At 38.2% G+C, this 24,522-nt stretch overlaps 1 protein-coding gene across 2 annotated transcripts in view; it reads right to left on the reverse strand.

Moving 5' to 3' along the window:
* The window catches only part of GABRA2 (gamma-aminobutyric acid type A receptor subunit alpha2), a 63,895-nt gene that overhangs the window by 22,102 nt on the left and 17,271 nt on the right, over positions 1-24,522 (reverse strand). For both annotated transcript variants that reach the window (XM_063335970.1, XM_063335969.1), the window contains exons 4-6: positions 14,662-14,729; positions 3,024-3,244; positions 570-652 (exon numbers count right to left, since the gene is read on the reverse strand). In XM_063335970.1, coding sequence (XP_063192040.1) covers positions 570-652; positions 3,024-3,244; positions 14,662-14,729 — 372 coding nt within the window. The remainder of the gene's footprint in view (positions 1-569; positions 653-3,023; positions 3,245-14,661; positions 14,730-24,522) is intronic.

Genomic DNA, 24,522 nt, shown 5'->3' on the forward strand with positions numbered 1-24,522 from the left:
AGAAGAATAAAGGCTGTAATATAGGTAAATGAAGCTATGCTGTTATTAAAATAATACTAGTGAGATCACCTATCTAACATGGAGATGCCCTAACGAGTGAACTTTTTTATCACAAGAAGCCACTTGTTGGTGCTTTCATTGACTAAGAATGTAAAACCAAATATCATTAACAATAAAGAGGAAATAAATGTTCCAATGAATGAAAATAAACATTCTTTGAAGTCTTTAATCTGCTCTTCATTAATACACCATGTGCGTTCTATTCAGGCTACATGGACCCAGGTCTGCATTCATTGGTACGGTTTGCGTGCTGGAATAAAAGTCGATCAAGGCAGTGCTGAATTAGGTGCATCGTGTTTATTGTTAACTGGAGTCAAGAAAGCTTTAAAATACATTTGAAGACTGAATAAAGAAACGAGATTTCAATGTGTCAGGTCACAAATTTTAATTTTTTAAAAGTACCATCTTGTGTTTTAAACCTCTCATATAACAACTTACTGAAACAAAGCGATGCTGAGCAATGTTAGATATTCACTAACCAAAGGCTATGCTTCTTGCTATATACTTACAGCTGCCAAATTTCAGTGGGCACGAGTGGGCATCCATAGGGAAGTCCTCCAAGTGCATTGGACATTCAGCTTGGACTGTAAGCCTAAAAGGCAAAAGACCGCTATGCGTTTAAGTCAGTTAGCAGGACAAGAAAATCAATTCCACAGAAATGAACAGAGTTCATGCTGATCTGGGAGATGAAACTGAAATGTTATATTAAACTAATTAAAATTTAAATCAGCTCTTGCTTCTTGCCTTTCATGTGTTCCTTTGGAAGGCATTGACTTATCACATCAAAAACCTGAAAGAGCTGACCTCAAAACTATGAGGAAAGGCCATTTAAATGAAAATATAAATTATGTAACTGCAGGTTGTTAAGAACAGTCATTTTCTTCTCATAATATTCTGAGGTACATGTGTGATTATATGGCTCTCAAAGGCTCATTACAAAAGCACATAAAATACAGTTAATATGCCAAAGGACTGTGCTCCATAGTTTTTTAAATTATTTCTTTTACAGTTTGGACAGAGGATTTAAAAAAAAATAATTTGTGTCCTTTCAAAAGATTGCTGCTACTCATTCTCCATGTTAGTTGTGATCATTATTTTTATTTACGTGTAAGCATGACAGTATGTTAACAATGCATGCACTTTTGCTCATTTTGTGAAAAAAAATGAACAAACCAAAACCCTAGCAATATCCCAGTACCAACCATGGGGATTAATACAATAAAAAGTAATTTAAAACAATCTGAAGAAAGTTTTTCACAGACTTCTCTTTCCCATTATTTTTAATTTGTTTCTCTTTCCTATCCTGTAAGTCTCCTCTGGGTGGAGATTTTTTTCTGCATGCTTTCGTTCCTTGTCATCCAGCCTCAAACATCAGCCACGTGCTCCTGTAGTCTCAGTGGTTCATAGTCGTTGTATTCCTCACTACGTTCTCCCACCCTTCCAGCCAAAAACATTCCATATTTATATTCCCCCTCTCCCCAGGAAAGTTTTTCTGAACTCAAGGGGCAGAGAGAGTGAAGAGTCAGCAAACAGCTGAAGGCAAAGGAAAGAACTGCATGAACTCCTGATATAAATCACACTATAATTTTAAACAGTCACAGATAAAAAATGGCTGTTTAAAATTGAGACAATGAAAACAGTTTATACATTAATCTCATACCCTCAAAAGCAGCGTGCTTACAAATCATGAAGTTTTGAGCAAGTCAAGAAAATGCTTTGTTAATTCTAGCTGAAATGACTCATCTTACGTTCAAAAAAAAATTTCTTCATAATGGTTTCTAACAGTATTTCTAATTATTTATAGCATACAATTATAATGCTTTCTGGAGGGAGAGAATTTCAGCCAGTTTATACAGATAAAAGTTCAAATACTGATTTGAGATGAAGCAAAAATACTGTAATGGGGGTCTCTATTTCCAGGAAACTTTTCTGAACCTGTCAAAACACCACATCATTCAACGTCATTAGCGGCCTACCCATCAACACTCGAGGGTTTGGGAGTTGTTTAGTTAATCAGACTTAATGGATGCTGGTATGGCTACCTGGAAAAAATTGCACAGTGCATGTTTGCTTTACAGCTCACATTTTACATCTTATTTAGGCCAGGGATTTTAAGTCTGCATTCACAACAAATACAATTTATCCAATATTATCAAAGAAAAAGAAAGGAACTAAGTCATCAGTTTCTGGAAATTTGGATAAATTTTCCAAAGAACTCATACAGGTAACATTATTACAAGAAGAGTAATCAAAGAAGAAATCAGTCTTATAAAAATGCTTCTTATGCTGATGCATACACGATATTTTTATTTTTTCATAAATTATTTTCTACGCAAATTTAATACATTTTAACAGCTAAATGTTTATCTTAGCTGCTAATCATGCACAGGATGCAAAAATTAAAACTGTAAGTAAAATATTGTAATTAGTTATAAAGAAACAGTTATTACAGAGTAAGACGTATTTTTCCTGTAGTTCTTGCTGGAAATAATTTGAGGCTTTATCAACTCTTTCCTCTTCCTCTTTGTTTTTTATTGCCACTGATCTTAATAATAAATTTGCTTAAGGGCTCACACGGCTGGTACAACGGGTGCTGCAACAGGCAAAATTCATATACTATTTTACTAGTTCTAAGAGGGAGTTGGTAAACTTTGAGTATTTTTAACGATTCTTACACAGCGATTCCCATCTGAAGGTCTCAAAGCACTTCATGCGGGTGGTCAGTATCTTTCAATAGATTATAGAAGTATGAAAACTGAGAACACGTAGGAAGTTGAACTAAGTGTTAATCGGCCAACAGACTTGTAACAGAACTGGAAACAAAACGCACGTTTTCCTAGCTTTCTCTCTGCTAGGACAGAAATGAAACAAAGGAAAGTCCTCTTGGAACCTTATTTAATTGTTCTCTGGAAATATCACATTGAGAAATAGCTTTTGAGCAGGGAACAGATGAAAAGAGTTACCTCATGGTGTACAAGAGAGTCCCATCATCTTGGATTCGTAGAAGCTTGTTTGGCATTGTCATGTTATGAGCCACTGACTTCTTCCCATTGTGAAAAAATGTATCTGGGGTCCAGATTTTGCTGGCCATTAAGTTGTTCAATCGAAGAATGTTCATTGGGCCCTTAAACTTTAATCTCTCATCCTTCCACCTCTGACGGAAGAAAACATCTATTGTGTATTCCTGTAATGGAACAAAGATATGCTTTTTTTTTGACACAAAGAAACATTAATCTGCTTTTCGAGGGCCAAAACAGAAAAGTTCTGGCGGGTGGCAAAAATTCCCTTGGTAAAACTGTCAAGGGAGGAGAACAACTGTCACACAAAATTGTGTAATACTGAGAATAATAAACAAGATGTCACTTTATTCAGGGTACGACATTCTCCTTTGTGACTTCTAGCTGTTGTTTGTATCTCAAACCCTTCCAATACTTAGATGTCTGTACCTGATACACATAGTATGTGTGACAATGGTAATTTCAATAAACACAGCTATTCGGTATTAAGAAGTAAGAAAAAAATACACAGAAGGATATTAAATAGTTCCTGCAGCAGATGCACCTGAAGGAGAGTAATCCAGCATTTCGAGAGCACGGAGAATGGCTGAGACTGGAAGGAAGGAAACAAGGCTACCCATAAAAGGTACAATATATCCAGGCAAACCGATATAAGAAAGATTTTTCCAAAGGGTAAAGTAAGGCCCTGTAGCGGTATGGATTTTATTAACAGAAGTACATATGTAGGGAACAACAGCTAATGATTAAAGGGTGACACACGCTGTCTGCTGAACTTTACTCTGATGCCTAATGTTGGGAAGGAACTACAGTCTGGAGAAAAGGATGCGAGCAAAAATGGGCTGATGACCTAGACCAGATGCCTGTGTCACCCAGGGCCCGGTATCCCATCTGCTGGGTTTTGTTGCTGTTCTAAACAAACAAAAAAAGAAAGATACTGATTAAACACTGATAATGTAAATTCATCAACTAACTTCAAATTGGATCTGTAATTGGATTTAGTGGTTTGCTACTGTCAGCACAGCATATAAATTGGAAATGGAAGAGCTTGTTGGATGCAAACTGTATTCTGTGCATTGGCAAACGCTACCTTGGTGCAATTTGTTTTGTTGGACAGGTGCAAAATGGACCCATGATCTAAAAATATTAGTATGTTACAACAGTCTATACTATTGCAATTACTTTGCAAATCCTATAGTTTATGTAAACCATTTTCAAGTAAATTATCTTTCAATAGACAAGTCCTAATAAAATTCAACGAATATTCAAGTGATTTCAACATAAAAGTGAGTTCCAGGAATTCATCAGCCCCCGTCACTTCCTGCTGGCTTATTTGCGTGCTGATTAACATGGCCTAAGTTTTCTCTCAGTCATACAGCGGTAGAAAAGGAGTGCTGAGCAGACAGCCAGAAGCGACGGCCCTTCTCAGCTCCTTTGGCCTGTGAGCCAAGAAGCTGTGAGGACCTTTTCCAGGTCAGGGCCAGAGGCTAAATAGGGCATGTGGAATAAAGGAAAGAGAATCCTGTTACCTGAAGGAGCATGGGGCAGGGGCAGGAGAGGAAGCAGTTGTCATTAGGAACGGTGACAGGTGCTTGGGGAGATCTTTTTGGAATGATGTGATGGGATACTTATAAACTAACCTGACAAAAACCACAAGCGCAATTTTTATCTATGTCGAGAGGTCTTACGTTACTACAATACAATTTTGTTATTTAATTAAAATTATAGTTACTCAAACAGATATTAAATAAAACTAACACTACAGTACACTGAAAATTAATATTCTTGTGTTTCTTTAATACCAGTTTCTATAATTTCTAATAATATTTTAGTAAATATATCTGTGAGACAAAAAGTTATGCACCTATAAAACATGTATTTGTTTGACGTTATACCTGATCTTTTACTGTCTCTCATTGCTGCCAGAGACGCTGCCTCATGGCAAGCAATTTGCCCATTTCTCTATGATAGATCACATTCAATTGTCCTGTTTTATTTGCTGATTTACATGTTGTTTTATTTGCTAAATACCATGTGACTTAAAAACCAATTTACAAATTCCAAGTATTCTGTCAGTTCAGTTGTAGACCTGGGAAACTCACAAAACCTAAATCAGGAGCAGCAGGCGCAGTGTGCTTGAAGCAGGGGGAATATATGAAATCTGGCTAGAAGCATTATCAGGTAATTCAAGGAAAACAACTGCCCTAAAAGCCTCCTTGCAATTTCTGTCTGAGGGGCTTTGCCAATAAATCATTACTATGTATGATAAGGTGGATGTTTGAGGTATAAACCTTTGAGGGACCTTGACACGCTTGAGAGGTGGGCCCATGCAAACCTCATGAAATTCAACCAGGCCAAGTGCAAGGTCCTGCAAGTTAGTCGGGGCAATCTCAAGTACAAACACAGGCTGGGTGGAGAATGGATTGACAGCAGCCCTGAGGAGAAGGACTCGGGGTGTTCATGGAAGAGAAGCTCAACATAAACCAGTTACGTGCTCTCACAGCCCAGAAAGCCAACTGCATCCTGGGCTGCATCAAAAGCAGCGTGGCCAGCAGGGCGAGGGAGGGGATTCTGCCCCTCTGCTCTGGTGAGACCCCACCTGGAGTGCTGCGTCCAGCTCTGAGGACCCCAAGATAAGAAGGACCTGTTGGAGTGGGTCCAGAGAAGGGCCACGAAGATGATCAGAGGGCTGGAGCACCTCTGCTATGCGGACTGTCTGAGACTTGGGGTTGATCAGCTCTGGGGAGACTGTATAGCCCCTTCCAGTACCTAAAGGGGGCCTACAGAAAAGATGGGGAGAGATTTTTTATCAAGGTTTGTAGTGATAAGATGAGGGGTAATGGTTTTAAACTGAGAGAGGGTAGATTTAGATTAGATATTGGAAGAAATTCTTTACTGTGAGGGTGGTGAGGCACTTCTCTGGGCAACAGGTTGCCCAGAGAAGCTGTGGATGCCCCATCCCTGGAGGTGTTCAAGGCCAGGCTGGATGGGGCTTCGAGCAGCCTGGTCTAGTGGGAGGTGTCCCTGCCCATGGCAGGGGGTTGGAGCTAGATGATCTTTAAGGTCCCTTTCAACCCAAACCATTCTGTGATTGTATGTTTTTATGATAATGAAGCGGAAAGAAGAGCCTGAGGGAGCAAGACTTTGAAATCCCACTGAAATTCAACAGGAGTGAGCGATATGTCCTGCAGGTTCCTTTGACAAATATCCCTGCACATAAATGATTAGAATATAAATGTTTCAACCAATAAAGAATTTCAAAGGTTCTACTTCTCCACCGTCTTCCAACATATATAAAAAGAATTGCAAGAGATATAAAATAGAAAAAAAGCAGACAGGAAATGCCACTAAATCAAAACAGCAACATTTCAAAAACCACATTTGATGCATTGCAAGTGCTTAGGAAGCGGAATAAGCAGGAGAGAATCTGAGCTCCAGCCTTGAAAGGTCCCACTGATAAATCTCTGACTGACCCACATGTAATTCTACCATCCAATCCATGCTGGAAATCTTTGTTTGCAGAACATCACATTTAGAAGACGGAAACAGGGAATAACCCAAGGTTTGGTGTGAAAGCTCATGAACACCTTCTCCTTCCATTTAACACATTAGCAATAAAATCTCACCATAGTTCTTATATAAGAACTTATTCTTATCTATCTATAGACGTCAGCACATTTTTCAAAGGAAGTATTGGAATTTTAATTTTGTATGCAGGGAAACCAGGGCACAGAGATGAAATTAACTTGTCCTGGTCCATTTACAGAGTGATTACGAAAAACAAAATACAATGCCTTTTGCATCCCCGTGCTATATTCAAAGATCCCATGTTCCCTCCTGAGGCAAATACATTCTACTTATGATCATGAACATCCCTATGATGATTACCATACAAAACTAATGAAAAAACAGGAAACTATTACAGTATTTTGAACATAATCAATGTGATTAAAAGCCAGCATTTATCAAAAGATGATACATAAAGATTTTGTTACTGTTTCCTATTCCATATATGTACCACTTCGTGGTAAACGCTGCGTAATGTTTACTTTCCAAGCAAGACTAATATTCTGTTAGAAATGCAAATCTGGACTCCAGAAAAAAAGACTCGAATTAATACCTGATACTCTTTTCATACAATCTGCGCATATTCTCTAATATGGAAGAACCTGTGCTGTCTCTAGGCATTACCAAACCACTCTCCAGTATATAGTGCAGTATCTCCACAAAATCACAAGACCATACTTCCAGGACTACTAAGGACTCCTGTGATCACTTCTAGGCAAGCAAATGCTTCCTACTGATTTGTGTCTGAAACGGTGCTTTCACAGCTGGACTCTAACACAGTACAATTAAACATTCAAATATGCGTTATACCAGCTTACATGAAATTTTAGGTACAGATGATGAGATTCTTACTACAGTGTTAAGAAGCACTCGAGCCTCTGCCAGTTCGATGGTCAGAAGAATAAAGTGGTGAAGGATTTTCATTCTTCTTTTAATACGCAGTTGTTGTGCATAACAGTATACACAGTAAAAAAAGACATTAGTATCTCTGGGAGAAGCTTTAACTGAGCTGAGTATATGCAATCCCTCCTTGCTACATGGCAGTCCTCTTTTTTGCTAAGGCCAGATTTGTACGGGAAAAAGTTCAAACAACAAAAAAAGTACTCTCATCCTCTCGGCTAATGGTTGGCAGATTTTGGCAGTCTTTGCATCTGGAGTAAAGATGGAAGTATTCCAAATATTTCAAAAATTGTGAGTGTCCATTAGCAAGCAGTATTGTCATGGAGCAGACTGAACATTTTATTAATCACCCTCTGGAACACAGCAGTTCGTTTAGTGAATAGTTCAGGCCAGAGTTCCTCATTCCCTACTTGTAAAGATTTTTCTCAGTCAACTCTCTAAAGAAAATTTGGCTATTTCTTGACTCGACCACTGTTAAAGCCATTAACTGACACACATATATAACCATGAAAGCAAATTTTAAGTACTGTAAAATATAAAACTTTAAAAACACAAATACAAAAAATTAAAAATAAGGAAAGGCAAAATGGCACACGTATCTTTTTATTGATTCCTTAAAGACAATCAGAAATACTGTGGTTAACATATTGACGAGATAAACACGTAAGATTCATAGACCTAAATCTCACCTAGGTAATATAGGGGCTTCATATTAATATTTATTTTTTACATTAGTAAAATTTCTTAATTTTAGGTCTTAAAAAGCACATTCTTAGTCTCATATGTACTTTAAAGTGCATAACAATGTGCAATTTTTCTTTCAGTTTAGCTTAAAAACGTTAACAATATTAGTATGTGAATAGTATTGTTGAATACTAACATGGTTGGTATGCAACTAAGTATCAAAACTACTAAGAAAACCAAAAAGGAGTTTTAAAACAGACTAAAAAAAAATGCAATCAATCAAAGCAAAATAATCAGCCCGGTATATGCATTCTTGCTATAATCTGATATCTGTGGGTTTGACGGGTGCCAGTTTGTGATGGAACTTCTGCAAATTAATTTACCAATGCTTCCTCAATAAGCATTTGGATCTAGCTTTTGAGTGAATGCTGAAATTAGCTTTACAGTGGGAGGATCAGGTCCTTAGTTTGTTGTCTTGGTCATGTCATGCTCTGTAGGACAGATTTATGCATGGTGCAAATGCCATGCACGAGGGCTAACACACTACAGCAGCCTGCAAAACCCCATAGTTCTTGAAGTACACCGCTGTATGGCTTGGCTTTACCTACCAGATTGGACAAACAATGTTCCTACCATCTCCATCTCACTTTCTACTTGTCTCTTCTCTAAAAAATAAAACAATAAAAAATTGTCTTACAATATCAGGACTGAAAGAGTCCTCTCCCCCAAAACCCTTCTATGCTCCAATCACAAACACTGACTACTCAGGCTCTGTGTATCTAACACCAAATCTCACTGCACAAGATGTATAAACTGAGTCCATTTGTTCTTTTCCAAAACTTACCTTCTGATGTGTACCAAACACAGAACATACATAGAAGGAAATAGCAGACAGCCAGAAATTCTTTTCAGGTCTTTGGGAGGTGTGGAGATTATACACCAGTGAATGGAATTCTTGAAAATATTCTGAATAAACTCCCTTATGAAGGAGGGTTGTGGTATGAAACTGCACTGTTGGTTATTTTTTATCAAAATCCTTAACACCCTGTTAAAAATTTAAACACTATCCCATAACTGCATTTCAAAGGAATATGTATTCATTTTTAAATACATAAGTAATGTCTGCCAGATATATATGACCTTTAAAGAATATGTGGTATATTTCTAGGGAATTGTAGCATGATTTTCCTCTATTTGAAGAACTCATTTCAAGCCTTTTATTTCTCCTTCGTCTGCCAACTTCAGTCATTTTTGTCTAAGCATTTAATCTATACATGAAATATTTGAAAAAAATCTGGAAAGAAATGTGTTTAATCAGTTTGAATGATAACATCTAGGGAAGAGAATGTCTTCCTATTCATATCCGTTTATGAAAAGGACCTTCTCTGAATTATTTTCTCTCTCTCTCTTTCCACAGACCTGATGTAGAATCAACTCTGAGTCTAAAATAAGCACTGAGCCGGGATAAGAGAGGAATGTCAAAGATACGAATAGGGATTACTTAGAATAGAGACTACAGGATATTATCCACACTGCTGTCACTAAAAAGACAAACACTTCTCATCACCCCTTTTTGTCCAGGCATGGAGAAAGAGCAACCCTGAAACACAATGGATGCCTGGTGCCAGGGACAGGAATCCAAGCAAGAGGTACCCCGAGAGCTAATGACAGTGAAAGGCTTGGACACAGCCTGTGACAAATCAGTCTACAATATTGATCCACTTGGCAGGATGCTGAACAGGGGAACAAGCCTTCCCAACAGAATAAAAGGACAGAAAATCTGCAAGTGATCATGTGAGAGATCCTCCTCCAAATTTCAGCCTCTGGATTTAACTTGCAAAGGCAATGACCTGAGCCATAGAGGGAACACAGCAACCAACTTATTGACTTTTCAGAAACGTATCAATGAGAAAAAGGCAACCTAGATGGTCCCCAACACCCAAGAAAGCCAAGCGTATTTATCATTTCTGTTTGCCTTTTACTCTTTAGTCTTCTGTTACTGAGTTAAAATAAAAGCTACAGTAAAATAATTGCAGTGTTTATTTTCAATCTTTGTGAAAAAAAAACATCTTGGTGCCTTCCCTTATTCTGTCCTGACTTACTTATCGTACAGCTCCTGTAAAGCTTCTCTCCATTTAAGGAACCATAGCTAATAATTAGACTTTGGAACAGCTAAAAAGGAAGTTTCATAGAAAAAAACAGACACAAAAAAAGAAACGCAGTTGCCAGTTCAGCCACTCTCTCTAAAGAACTGTCCTCAGTTGTACTGAGAGTTTCTGTAACTATCCTTTCGGTCATTTCTGGATCTTACCTTCAGCTGTTCTGGCTATATTTGAAAAATTAGAAATGCTTATTGAAAGTTTAATTGAAAACTGACAAGATAGAAGTGATGAACTACCTGGGTATGACCCTCTCTACAGAGAAATGTTCATGTTTCTTGACCCTAGAGCGAAAAAATAGAGGTCTATCATCAGGAAACTAGGAAAAGATGTTGTGTACAAACAAATAGGGAAAAACAAAGACTCCCCAAAGACAATTAAAAGCTAAAGCTGAAAGTTGAAACACAAAACTTGCAGAAAGCAGGAAAGACCGTTCCCAGTGAAAATTAGAAAACTGCTCTTGAGGCAAAAACTTGGCAAAATCTTGGCATAGCTTTCTTTACAGCAGGCCTCATATAAAGGCTCTCAGTGCCTGTATGCTCTGTCTTACATACAGTAACTATTTCTCTTCTTTTTTTTTTTTTTTTTTCCTATCAAGGACATCAGCACTTATGGTTACCTGGGAAATTTTAGAAGCCAGAGTGTCAGGAGGGCCTGGAAAGAAAGTAAGTCTGAGAAAAAGCTGTAAAAGTACCTTGCTTGCAGTGCTAAAATCAGAGTTAGCAGCATATAGTTATAAAGATACGTCAATCTACCAGACTTCAAATAATTAATTTTAAAAAAAGAGATAAATAACCAGTTTTAATGTTTCAATTAAATGATTGCCATTTTGTTATCCTACAAATCATAATCCAAGTAAAATTATCCTTCACGTCATCATTTTCAAATATTAAATATTTTAATTTGATTAAAAATGTTTTGATTAACCTCTTTAATCATAATTTAGCCTTATAATTCTTTAGAAAATTCAGATAAGTTTTGTTTTTCAATTGTTCTGTTCAATTTTTGGTTGGTTTGTTTTTCTAAACAATGCAGCTTTTCTTCTCTCAGGCTAATGTCAAAATAAATTTATATCACTGATCTGGTTGGAAGCCTATAAGGCATAACATCACAATAACTGAACTTAAACATTTCAGAGAAAAAACAGCTCAAAAAGACAGAACAGTGAAAGTAAAATCTGTTTAATCCCATGTTTTGGTTTGCCTTCCGTGATTCTCATTAGTTTGCAAAATGAAGTTGAAAATTCCTGCTGTATATTGGCATTTCCTTTGACATTAAATACTGTGGCTGACATACAATGACATATATTTTTATGACTAAGCTAATATAGATACACCAGGATTTTAGTCACAGCAGTTCATTTGAAGCACAGTTTGCAACGGAGTTCTGGCCAAGTGTCAACAGATTTGGTGGCTGACTATTTTGGGCAGAAGAGTGAGTAGCATCTTTTTAACTCAGTCAAAATCGTAATCCACAACAAGGATCAAATGTTTTTGACTCTTAACACATTTGGAGAAAAATCTCAGCCTCAGCTGTTACCTTCTAAATTTATCAATGACAACTTCAACAAGCCTAAAATCAGTCAAAGATCAAATTCCCCTGGAATTTTTGGCAAAATTGTGATACTGGAAAAATACAGGGACTATGAATTAAAACTTACATTCTATCAATCATACTGAGTCACAGATTGCACACGATACTGTATTATCATTAATGGGAACTACTAAGTGAGGAAAACAGAAACCAAACCTCACAAATTGCTATCAATTCAACAACAACAAAGGTTAGAATGACATTTTATCAACTTTGCGAATCAACACTGCTATGCAACACCTGTGTCCTTAGCTCTAGTCCACTCATCATTTTGAGCATGACACCTCCCTCTTCCATGCTATAAACACATACTAATCATCTCCCATGGCAATGAGTCCCCTTCCCATTTTCAACAGGCTTTTCTCCTAAGCACTGTTATGCTTCACATGATGCTAACTAAGAGGAAAAAAACCAAACAAACTGGCAAATAGATAATGCAAAGGGGTGCAGTCATTCATCTGCTGAGTTTCATTGCTATGAAAAATGGCAGGGGAAGAAATCCTACTGCAGCAATGACAACGAGAGTTTTGGGCAACAGCAATGTCCAGCCTAAAAACCTGACATGACTGAGGGCCTCACCACTCGCACTGTGAAAGCAGAGGACCTCAGGGGCTGGGACCCAATCTTCCTGAGAAGACCTGAGATTCATTTTAGGATCCTCCGGAGATTTAGGAAGACACGGGCAAGAGTCAAACTTATTCTTCCCATGAAGCCTTTTAAGGAGGAAGCTTACAAAATTAGAATATTCCAGAGCTTCCAACATTTACAGAAGAAAATATCAGTAAACCCTCTGTATAGCAGTTTACATTATCAATTCAGTAATGTAATACCTAAATGAAAGAGTACTCATGGTTAAAACTCTAATGTCACCTTCATGTTTGACAGAATATGTGATAGTTTGGAAGCTATTATTTCAAAACTTACATGTTGAAATTTTCTAATTGACTGCTCGTACGTTTCAAAATGATTTTATAATTATCAACTGAACAAGCTAAATTAACCCTGAAGCTTGTAGTAGTAAGTATTAAACTGCTGTGACTTACCTATCTACTTATCTCCAAATAGACCTACCCATTACAGTACCAGGGGCCGTTCTGATGCACTGCACTTTGTTTTGGTTAGTATCTCTGCACAGAGCCGTTAGAGCTGTAGCATCAAAGAACCTGACCCCTTCCCGTGCCGTCATATCTGTCTGTGCAAACAGACACGCAGCGTTCTCCACACACCTACACACTGATGTCAAAAGTGTTTCAGGAGCTGGGGATTAGGCTCAGGGAGCTTTTCATTAAATTTCCATTTAAGCACAGATGACTTGCACAGCCTTGGGTAAGTCTCCTTGTGCCTCACTACGACATCTTTAAAATTGGGTTAATATCATCTCACTGTGAAGTCATGAGATACTAGACTAACAAGGTCAAGATGGTCATATCACCTTTGTGTAGAGCTGTGGACACTTGCTTTTTATAATTAGTGATAAAATAGGAATCATTTCAGAAACTTAAGGTCATTAGGAAAAAAAAACCTCAAGAGAATCAGTAACATATACAGTGACAAAAAGAATACAAATGCCTATTTTTCCCATGAAACGACTTTTCGTGTGAAGCCTCAGTAATGTATTCATCACAATTGAAACAAAGCTTGAAAACCAAAACTACCATGCACAAAAAACAAACACAAAAAACCAGAATATATTCTCCAAGCTATGACTATCTGTTAGTCAGCGAGCAAATTACTTTTAAAATGTACAGCATACCATGAAATATTTAGCTTCATTGCAACCTAGCTTGTAACATCAAGATGTTTCATGTTTTGTATAATGCATAAGCTGAAAGTTTTCATAGAAAAAGTAAATATTGCCTGTTTTTACAAATATCCATTTTTTAATACCTATAGGTACACATAGGCAGTGTTTTATATGTCTCGTGTATAATGATGAATGTTCAAAACATTTCAAAAAATAATTTCATGGAGGAAATAATTTCTTGCATGAATGGCAAGGGCAGCTAAAGTAACTTTCAGATTGTCCTTCCCTTCTTTCCTTTTAGAGGTGTTATATCCATGAAGATCTTCCTGCCTGGTGCGACACATTCTCCCTAATCTGTGTATGATTTGCAGTGAGCCCACAAAGGACCCCTTGCTTTAGAGCATTTTCCATTGCTGTTTTCATGAAAGCTTCTTTTTAATATCACTGACTCCCTTTAAATTGTTACTAAATATTCCAAATTATGGAGGACAGATCTGTAGAACAGCGTAATCATGCTGACGACCCGACTTCCAAGCTACATCTTTCAAAAAGTTTAGTTTAGACTGACTCCAGTCAGGTCCCCCAGACCTTTGCCAACATTAAGTGTGCTCCTACAGTGCACCTTCCACTTTGTTTCATCCAAGAGGAATCCAGTTCACCCATCTCAAGACTGCTCCAGAATATGTACCAAAGTACAGTGAGCGGGGACAATCAGAACATTCACTGGCCCAAACTAAACAGCTAATACAAGCGTACTATTCATGCAAGGCCTATAAACCAATTTCCTTCTTTAGAACTACTGGGATTTGGCACTTCCTGACTTCAGTGAAATTATTCCCAATTCGTCCACAATAAGTAAAAGCACAATACAAGTTTAAAGGAAGTTAATACTATATATCTTACACCGTTTACTATATATGCAAAAGATTCAGAAACTCACCATATCAGTATCTGAAACAGGTCCAAAACTGGTCACGTAGATGTTAGTGAAGACTTCAGTAATACTATCTGATATAAAAACAAAAAACAAGCAAACATTTTAAATGTATAGGACTTCTTCAAAAATCTCTGTGCAAAATTATGGGACATTTTGAACAAGTTTCTGTCCCTATTTACTTTTCCTAACCAGTATTCTGTTGTAAATACTGAGGGTTTCTACCCCGACTTAACACACAGGTTATCAGACAAGAGTAGTTTGTTTCAGTTAAAGGACTATACAGCCATCAGCAACTACATGCATATTTCCCATTTCTCCACCAGCAAAAATAACCACACTGTCTTGGACTTAACACGGTAGCAGAGTTCTAAACCGAAAATGCCTTTATTGCAGAGGTGGGATCTCTGTTGTTGCAGATCATTCCTATTAAAGCCTTTCTAGTTCAAGGCTCTTCTCTTCATCCTGAATAGCCTTTTTTCAAAGCCAAAGACAAGAAAAAGCTTACAAAGCAATTATCGACTAAACCAAATGTAACACGCAACAGCATCCTACTTTTTAATTGGGTATGTTTTTAAGTGGAACGTATTTTAACATAATAGTTCCTTCCCTTGATAGACGATGCTCCTGATACATTGTTGTGGCACTGTAAATACTATAAGAAAATGTTCTTCCTAATCATTGTAGTCAGACAGCCATGAAATCAGAATATTAAATATTGTACTGCAGGGAAAAATAATTGCTGAGTTTTCTGTCTTCAGTTTTCAATTAGGCTCAAAATGGAACGATATTCACTAAGAGGGATAGCACACACTTGCAGGAAATTTCTTACAGCAGTTGCCAACTACCATCTGCATTCAAGACAGTCAACACAAGGAATTCTCTGCCTTAAAGCCAGTTGCTGGCTGGAAAAGAAATATTTGAATACAACTAGCTGCAATTTGACTCACCCCAGAATTTCCCGTTCCTAAAAATAATACAGCTGCCCGTTATAAGAGTGATCCTGCTGTTATATTCTGATTTCCATATTTAATATGGATAGTTAATAGCTTCTATATCCCTAAAAGCTACTTTTTGACAAATATGTGGCATAGGCAGATTTTACTTTTAATTGTATTTGAGGCCAACGGTATAATCGCTGCGCTTTATTGGGAGAAATCAGCAGATGCTCCACCAGCCACTAGGCAAAGGCAAGGCTGTGCCATGAGCATGGGGAGCAGTGCATTTTCAAAGGGATGTAGTTGCACCCAAAGCAGAGACGGGGTGACGCAGTGCTTTCAGAAAAATTCTGGAGCATGGGGGAGGCACATTCCTGCACTCTCATCTTTAAGAAAACTTGAATTTCCTTCTCCAGCCAAACACTAGACATGTCCTTATTAGAATACGGAACTTTGTAAAGCCTTTCCTACCCAAAAGAATCTTCTTTCCAGGATCGCCTCTGCTTTTTCAGCAAATAAATAAAGTTTGCCTCTTACTATGTGTCACTCCGAAAGTTCAAAAGCAGTTTCTCTGCATGTCCAGAGAGATGTTTATTTGTGTGATAGAGACTTCTGTAATTCTGTATGCAGTATCCATACACGAGTTGAGTTGATTTCTACTCCAAACATCTTACAAACTAATTTTAAGTCAGTGGACAACAAGAGGTGCTGAGTCTGCACTGTTCTTAGTCTTCAACAAGGATGAAGTATGGGTCTGGCTGAAATACTGCACAGAAACCACAGGTACAGTTCAGAAGCCTAGTGACTGCATGTTGCCTGTGGGAGACTGTCCAGAAAAAAAGATTACTCTCTCCAAATGGTTATCTGGCACAGGCTGAGATGAAATGGAAAAGTGACAAGAGAGCTACTCTTCAGGGGGTTAAACAGTGCTGCAGGGACTAACTGTGAAATTTGGCCTGTACTGTGAAATTTGGCCTGTGCTATAATGACAACACAAGATCTTAATTACAATGCCATGAAAAACACTGGTGTTACGAAAATATGACTGACAATCAAGTATCCTGACAGCAGAGAACCAAGGCTAATTTCATTTATGCTGGTATACTCTGAAGGAACCCTACTATAGGCAACAAAGTCACTTGGCAAATCTTAACCTGCAGACACACGTACCCCCCAAATGGTTGGAAGCAGGGTCATCTTGTAACCTCACCCTTTTGCTATCAGTTGTTTGCATCTGGCATATTATTTGACACATGGGAATGTCTATAGGCTTTGCATATAGTAAACTACAGGACATGGAATCTTCAGGCTTGCCTTATATTTTTAGTTTAAAAAAAAAGTACCATACTCTATCGCATTATTTCTGCATACTTCTGGATCCACCCTCCCATCAGAAACGAGCGGAGAAGACAGAGCTGAGAACAAACAAACTGACGGCAACATATCGTTGAATGCTATTACAACAGTCTGTAGATTCCCCTTGTTGGTGTGCGTAACTCACTTCGAATCACTGCAAATCCTTGGGGTGAAGGATCAAGACTTGGGGAGTGAAGGGGGTATGGATGGGAAGAAGAGGAGGCTTGCTATCCCCAGACCCGCAGCTGCAAGAGCTTCATTTCAGGTTGTCATAATTTAGATAAGCACTTCAACGTATATAAAAACTCCTGGGGCAAATTCATCCCTGATAGCCTCGGGAATGGGAAGGGATGCAAATTAATCATGCACCTTTATTTCTTTATTTACCAAAACTGCCTAAAACCAGCATAGCTCCAGGCAATGGTGACAGCAGTGAGTTTCAATGCAACTGGTTGCTCTCCACCGAAGTGAGAGTTCATCCTGACGGCAGACGCTCCACCAGGCTGCTTCTCCTCAGGAGAGACCCACGCCACCGCAGAAAGCGAAGGGAAGAGGCAGAACATCTTGAAACAGGGTCAGAAAGTGACAAGGGAGGCTGAGAAGTTACAAGAGATGAGAAGACTGAGGGGGGAAAGGAAGGATGAGAAAACAGAACGAAGGAAGATGGGAAAAAAAGAAAGAGGAAACTACACAAGGGAGGTACTGGCAGATTTTTATTTCTGCCTCCTATTTTCTCTCAAAATTCTGCATTTTTTATAAATTTCTTTTCATATCCTATATACAAGGAAACTGGTCCTTGAAGACAAAAGAAGCTGAAATGTAATAAATCTTGAATTATTCCTGTTTTACCATCTGTTAGTGTTAGCAGCCTGGGCCTTGTGTCTGTTTCTTCGTTGTTACCTTACACAGTGTTACAATAAAGCTTCCTCTGAATTACAAATTTGAACTCGGGGTTTCAAAATCAGTGTCTCGAAAAAGAAAAAAATGAATCATCCTTTTCTACAACAAATATTGTAGTTATCGCTTTGAAAGAATACACAGTCGTCAAATAAAGTCTGTATTAAAACATACCACTTTGTCCCGCTGGTAACTTACTGAAAACAATTCATGGGCACAAAGCACAGTTTCAGATGGACTCTCTAATCAGAATTCATCCAGCAGGCGCCACAGTTACAGGCTTTTTATAACTCACGTTCTGTCAAGAACAGCACAAGCCCACTGGAGATTCAAGAAGTTCTGGATCATCAGTGCTTGTGGGAGAGCCAAGGGAATGTACTCAGCTAAAAAATGTTCAGTGCGACATGTGTTCATGCACAAATCGAGCGTCTGTTTTTTTGAGAAAAATTAAGGACAAGTTTTTTCCACTAGAATTATAAGATATTTTTCCTCAATTGACATGTAAACACATAACTAAAAGGCCTGATTTTCAAAAGTGCTTGAATCAATGGAGGCCTAGTGCTTTTGAAAAAGTCTGGTTTTTAAAGAAGAACCCTCTGTTGGGAAGAGGGGTGGCTGACTCATTTATACTTGTGAGCTCTTAAGTTATTCTGAATCACTGCCTTTGAACGTTAAACAAAGAAACAGGAACAGGAAAGGGTAACGACATAGTTTCTATTTCTGCTGTTTCTTTTAGGGGAAAAAAAATCTCAGGCAAAGAATATGACATGTAGATGCCATCATCACACTAGTTGCTCTGAAATCCAGTAAATGCTCTTATAGCATCATTTCTAACTTGCCTTGGTCATAAATGTTAAAAGAGAAGGCTTATCTGGCTTAGTATAGGCTAATTTCTCAGAAGGTGGAAACCAAAGGTAAACTGACAAAAAAAGAGTCAAGAAAGTTAAGAATAAAGAGAGGAAGAAAAACACATCCTATGGCAGTAGTAAAAGCATTAACTATAAAGATGGCATTTCACATAGTTCCCAAGCACTGGTTTCTTCTGATTCCCTTTCCTTACTTGAACTGTCATGATATCAATACTGAAAAAAAAAAAATCAAAATGTAAGAAAAAGCAATAAACATATCGAATTGCAGAAGATTTATAGATCCTTATCTGTTCTTAGCTGGAAGGTTTACTGCGTGCTTTAATTACATTTAAGATTGTACAAAAAATAATTATAATAACCTCCCTCTAAAGATAATAATTTTATTATCTTCATTTTTCCATTCTTGGGAAGCTGAGGCAGAAGGATTAAATGAAGTGTAAGTAATGTGAAGTACAGGTGTTCACCAATCTGGCTTCAGATGTCCGACATTAAGTATCCACACTGGAAAATGTCAACGTCATTGACTCATCAAAAATTAGAAGAGGAGTTCCAAGCTTAGTTAGAGTTGGTATCAGCGCCTTTGTCTATTCCATTATGCCTAGTCTCCTGCTGCTGGGATACCCTTTCTGATGGTCTGGAGTCCTGCTGACTCGTTCCTCAGTAGAAGCGCTGGCTCAGCTGAAGAAGGCTGCTTGGCAGAGAATTTGCAGCGGCTGAAGTCTAAATCGATCACAGGTTTAGTAATGGAGATGGTCAGAAAAGTCGGATGAAAAGGTTCCTCATCAGCATTTACCAATTTGTTAAAATTGGAAATTTCCACAGAGGCAATTAAATTTTGAATTAGTTCCTTTGGACCGCTGCCTGCCAGGCAGTTTTCAAAACTTCTCTGCTTTCTTTCAGATGTCTCTTGTCAGCTGCCTGCATCTCTGAAGGGTTATACAAGGTTCCAGCAATGTGGAGTAGCTAGACATGAACGGCTGGGCACACCTAAGGGATCTTCCTTTCCTGGAGAACTCTGAGGCAGGATTACCTCTCTTGAAAAAATTTTCTGAATATTTCACAAATTTGAGAATGATCTGTGTTTTGCTCATTCCTTCTCTCCTCTCACCAAAATAATCTACAATCCTTTCTGTGCAGAGAGCAGGAACAAAACATGCATGGATCTTTCTAGGTACGTTTAAAAGAAGAGGAGAAAGGAGTGTGATCATTGTGAAATCTTCAGAGTGGACCATCAGCAAGGTTCCAGCTGTTCGTTTGCGTGAAGCTGGCTATATTATCCATTAATGTGTTGGGGCTATATTCACAAGAAAACCTGATAGTTAGATTGGGTTGGACTTTTTTTATTGTATTATTTAATCTGAATTTTCAGTCAATAAATCTGTAAATCCAGGGTTCAGGCAGCTAAAATAAGTATTCTTGGTGGAACAGAGCTTTTAAAATATACATACGCAGTTCTAATGCATAGCATGAAACAATTTCTTACAAACATTATTTTAAATGTAGAGTAAATAGTACCCAGGAGAACACTGCAAGGCTGTAACTGAAGGGCTGCTACAGCATGCAAAAAAAAAAAAAAAAAAAAGTGAAAATAAAATACTGCTCTGTAATCGTGTCAACAAAAAAATAAAAAAGGAGGTCAAGTTGCAGTGCTGTGGGAGCCTCAACTGAGGATTTATGAGTTGTTGTGGAAACGCTGTCAAAAGCTTGATGTTACTTTAATTATTTTGCTATAAAAAATTATTTAACTGGAATTGACATTGTTCTGACATTGTAATATGGTCTCCAAGGGCATTCTTGGCAACGTTGCCCAAAGGCTTTGAAATTGTCATTCATAATACAAGTCAGGAATTGCACAGGTGAAACAGCCAGGGTCTTAATCCATCAAACACTGTTCCAACTCAACATGCTGCCCTTATCTGACAAGCTCCTTAGTGTGTCTGTTGACAGCTCGAGACACTCCCTGGCTGGTAGGGAATGGGGGTCAGAGGAGGTCACAAGACGTGGAGCCATAAGAGCAGCAAAATCCATAGGGATGCAGATATTTCAAAATACTGTTCTGCCAATTCTTTTTTATATTTGGGTTTGGTGCTTTATGTGACAGTTTTATCTGTCTTAACTCCTCAGCATCTTCATTCATTATCCACTGTTAAATTGCAAGAGTTTCAAAGCCACATGTGCCTACATAAATACACTTTCAATTTGTAAACTAAAGCCAACTGTGAGAAGAAACTAATTCACTTCCCTCCTTGACAGCAGCACTTCACTTCCAATAGCCTCACTCTATCCTTGATCTATTGGCAAGACAATTTCTTAATACGAGCCGTAAGTAAAGTTCTCTTGCAAATCTCCATCTTTAACAAAGCTTACCAGTAAGACCTAGTAATACCTGTAAGTGTTACTGTTAACAGTTGCTCTCTTGATTCAATTTGGTGTAAATGAGACCTGAGTCAGGTGCTCTACTTGATTTCTCATGGTGTTGACAGAAACAAGAATATATTCTGGAGAAAATATTCTGGAGAAAGAGACAGGAATTGAAAGCCAGTAGGCTAACAGACCCTAACTGATTTCCCTCTGAAGAGCTTGTATCTATTAACAGGCATTGTACCATATTCTAAACAAACAGCTCCAAAGGCCTACCCAGAACTCATGAAGTTGGGCAACCTGTAAAGTAATACCATACTCTTGACATAAATACCATCATGTCATTTCGACTAACTGAATACCTGGTCCTGTGTATAAGCCCATTCTTGAATTGGAATTTTTGTGTCAAAAAAGTTGTATTTATTATTCTGAAAATGAATATAGCTAGTCCAAAATTGCAGGAAAATATAAACATGATGGAGAATTTACTGTAATACAAGACTTCAGTTAAAAGTTGGTGCATCTTTAGAGGTGAGACATTCTGACCACTAAGAAAACACACATTAACCTGGAAAAAAATGTTTAGCTTAACTGTCAACATCCTTTTCCTCTGTAGCAAAAGATATGACTTAGGAAAACATTTTCAGATACGTTTTTGGCCGAGCTAACATCTTCTTCAGGGGTAGGTTATCCACAAAATGTGCAAAGAATGAAATGCAGGCATATCTGCAACTCAAATGATGTGGTATATCTCCACAGCCATTTAATGACTCAGATTTCTCCTGTATGTAAAAGACACTGTTGCAAACTGTAAGAGCAGTGCTTCCAGCTAGCAAACAGAAAATTAAAAAGTTCTTTCTGTGCTGAGTGATACATAATTTTCACATGCATATGACATATTTGGGGTTTAACTCCCACTCAGAAAGAAGGAAAGAGTGCAGATCGCATACACAGACATCTTTACTACTTTGTCTTCTCTCTCTCTACCAAGAGACCTTTAATTTGCAAACCCTATTACTTCAGGTTACAAAATTAAACACAATTCCAAAGCGTCCAAGAGCCTTGGATACAAGCGACACTTCAGGTGCAGTTTTAACTTTATTATAGGCTTCCTCCACAAGTTTCAGAAAGACACTCAAGGGTAGGGCTAAGGCTGATTTTGGTGCCCAATTATCTCTTTAAGGACAAGCTCCACAAAGTTATTTAAGCTCCAGGTTTCCATTTAAATCAATAGAAGTTAATCTGAATGTCTCTGTGGTCCAGATCATAATGACTAAATTTTGCACTTATATTTGTCTGAATCCCCTTTAGTCCCAAATTCCTGTCTAACGTTGTCAGTACCTAAAATTCCCTGGCTGCTTATATTTCCACCTTAAGGCAAAAATATCCTGATGCTGCCAAGCAGCTTAAAGAACTGGCTCTCAACCAAGTCCCAATGAGTTCCTCAAACTATAAATAATTACACATTTACTGGGCCAGAAAAACTTTGAGAGAGAAAGCAAGAAAGCAAGCAAGAGACTGATTCCACAGCCTAGCAGTGCTCATGGGATGTAGCAGACATAAATTGAAGTCCTTGCTCAATATCTAATTATTTACACAAAGCAGAACAATTCCTTCCAAAGACTGAGGAAGCGTGCCCTATCTTAGAAAATTCACCTCTGTGGTCAAGACAAACCCTGACACACGGTAACTGAAGTTCATGTCTCTGCTTTAAATCAGAGCACGCACTTGACATGAGGTGCTCGCTCGCTCTCACACACAAGTTTCCATTGTCCCAGGCTACCAGCTACTCTCACGGCTCTTTTCAGGAAAGGAGGAATGGCACGAGTCCTAGAGTGGGCACACCCCTGTTAACAGGTGAAGTGGAGACCGGTAATGTTTTCCTATGCAAACTTGGGTGTTTCACCTGTGTTGGTAAGAAAAGCTGCATGCCTCTCTTCAGCATTTCTTGATAAGTCAGCTTGACAGACCCACACTCAGTTTACTGGCTTTATGAACCACTTTTGCAGGCTGTCCCCACACCATTTCTGAGGTGTGCCAACATGCCTAGCTTTCCCCATGTTCCACAAAGAAGACCTGGCTGTTTGAAGCAATCAGTTGCACTATATGTGGGGTCCAGGAGATATAGGCACTGCAAAACCTAAGCCCTCAGTCTGTATGGGGCTGATTGGCCAAAGACTGTAAATGGCTCTACAGTCCAGCAGTATAAAACATAGGTCTCAGTCCATGTTCTGACACATACGTATTTTATACAAACTAAAACATCTCCAGTGGAAGAAACCACTCTCCCAGAATGATCAAAACCTCTGTGTCTAGTTAACCGTGTTGGAAAGTGGGAGACATGGATTCAGATCCCTTGTCCAAATCAGGTAGAGAACAATTAAGAAGTTTAAGCTAGAACATACTTCATCCCTGATAAGAAGGCTACTGTACTGACTGGTGCAGTCCATATCACATCGATCCAACCAATCAACCAGTGTCTAGCTTGAATCTTGATGGTCCTTAAACATGAGAGAGTTTGATGCCACCCAGAAGTGCACAACTTAAATGGTTCTTTGCATGGGGAAAAGAAGACATTTAGATACTCTCAGTCATTACTATTGGACTTCACAGACTCTTGGCACCTCAAGCCAATCTCAGAGGTATCAACTGCCAAGTGATTAAGACAACAATTAACTATCTAGACATCTTTCTAGATTTTTTTCTGCTATCTTTTAAACAGAGTATTCCTCCAATTTACAGGTTCATTGCAAAGACATTGATACAACATGGATGCTTTGGTTGTATAAACATCTGAGACAACTGAGTAATTATAAACAGTAGTCTTGACTATGGTAAAATTAACAAAGGGAGAAACAAAATGTTGAAAATAGGAACAAGAAGGAGCGAACGTAATCATTGGGAAGGGCAATCTAAACACATGGGTAATATGAAATCTGTTCCCATAAAGCCAGACTACTGTGAAATCCACCAAATCTCAATTTATTCCCTTTTCATTACCTCCTCACACACCAAGAAAAAAAGGAAAAAGAATTAAAAAGCATTCAGTTCTAAAATAAACAACAAATGTGAGTTATTTTTAGTTGGAGTTGCACAAAATGTTCAATAGAAGCATGAAAGTGAAAACATAGTTGAGTTTGGATGGATGAAATGTGATCTTGCAGAGACGGGTTACTTAAAAGGTTGAAGTAAAATGAACTTAGCTAACACACAACACATTTGGCAGCAGACAAAAACTAGACGGCATTCAAATGAAAACTAAAACATCAGCACTAAACCTCATCCCTTTAGACACTACAGCTTCCATCAGGATGCAAAGAGATTGTATATAATAACCAGGCTGAGTCAAATGAGACTACTGCATTGTTTAGATCAACTGGATGAGCATGATAAAGCTAAAATGAACCAGACTGCCCCAACGCTGCCTAAAGAACGAGACAGAGGAA

This window comes from Chroicocephalus ridibundus, chromosome 5, assembly GCF_963924245.1.
Source record: "Chroicocephalus ridibundus chromosome 5, bChrRid1.1, whole genome shotgun sequence".
Lineage (NCBI taxonomy): Eukaryota > Metazoa > Chordata > Aves > Charadriiformes > Laridae > Chroicocephalus > Chroicocephalus ridibundus.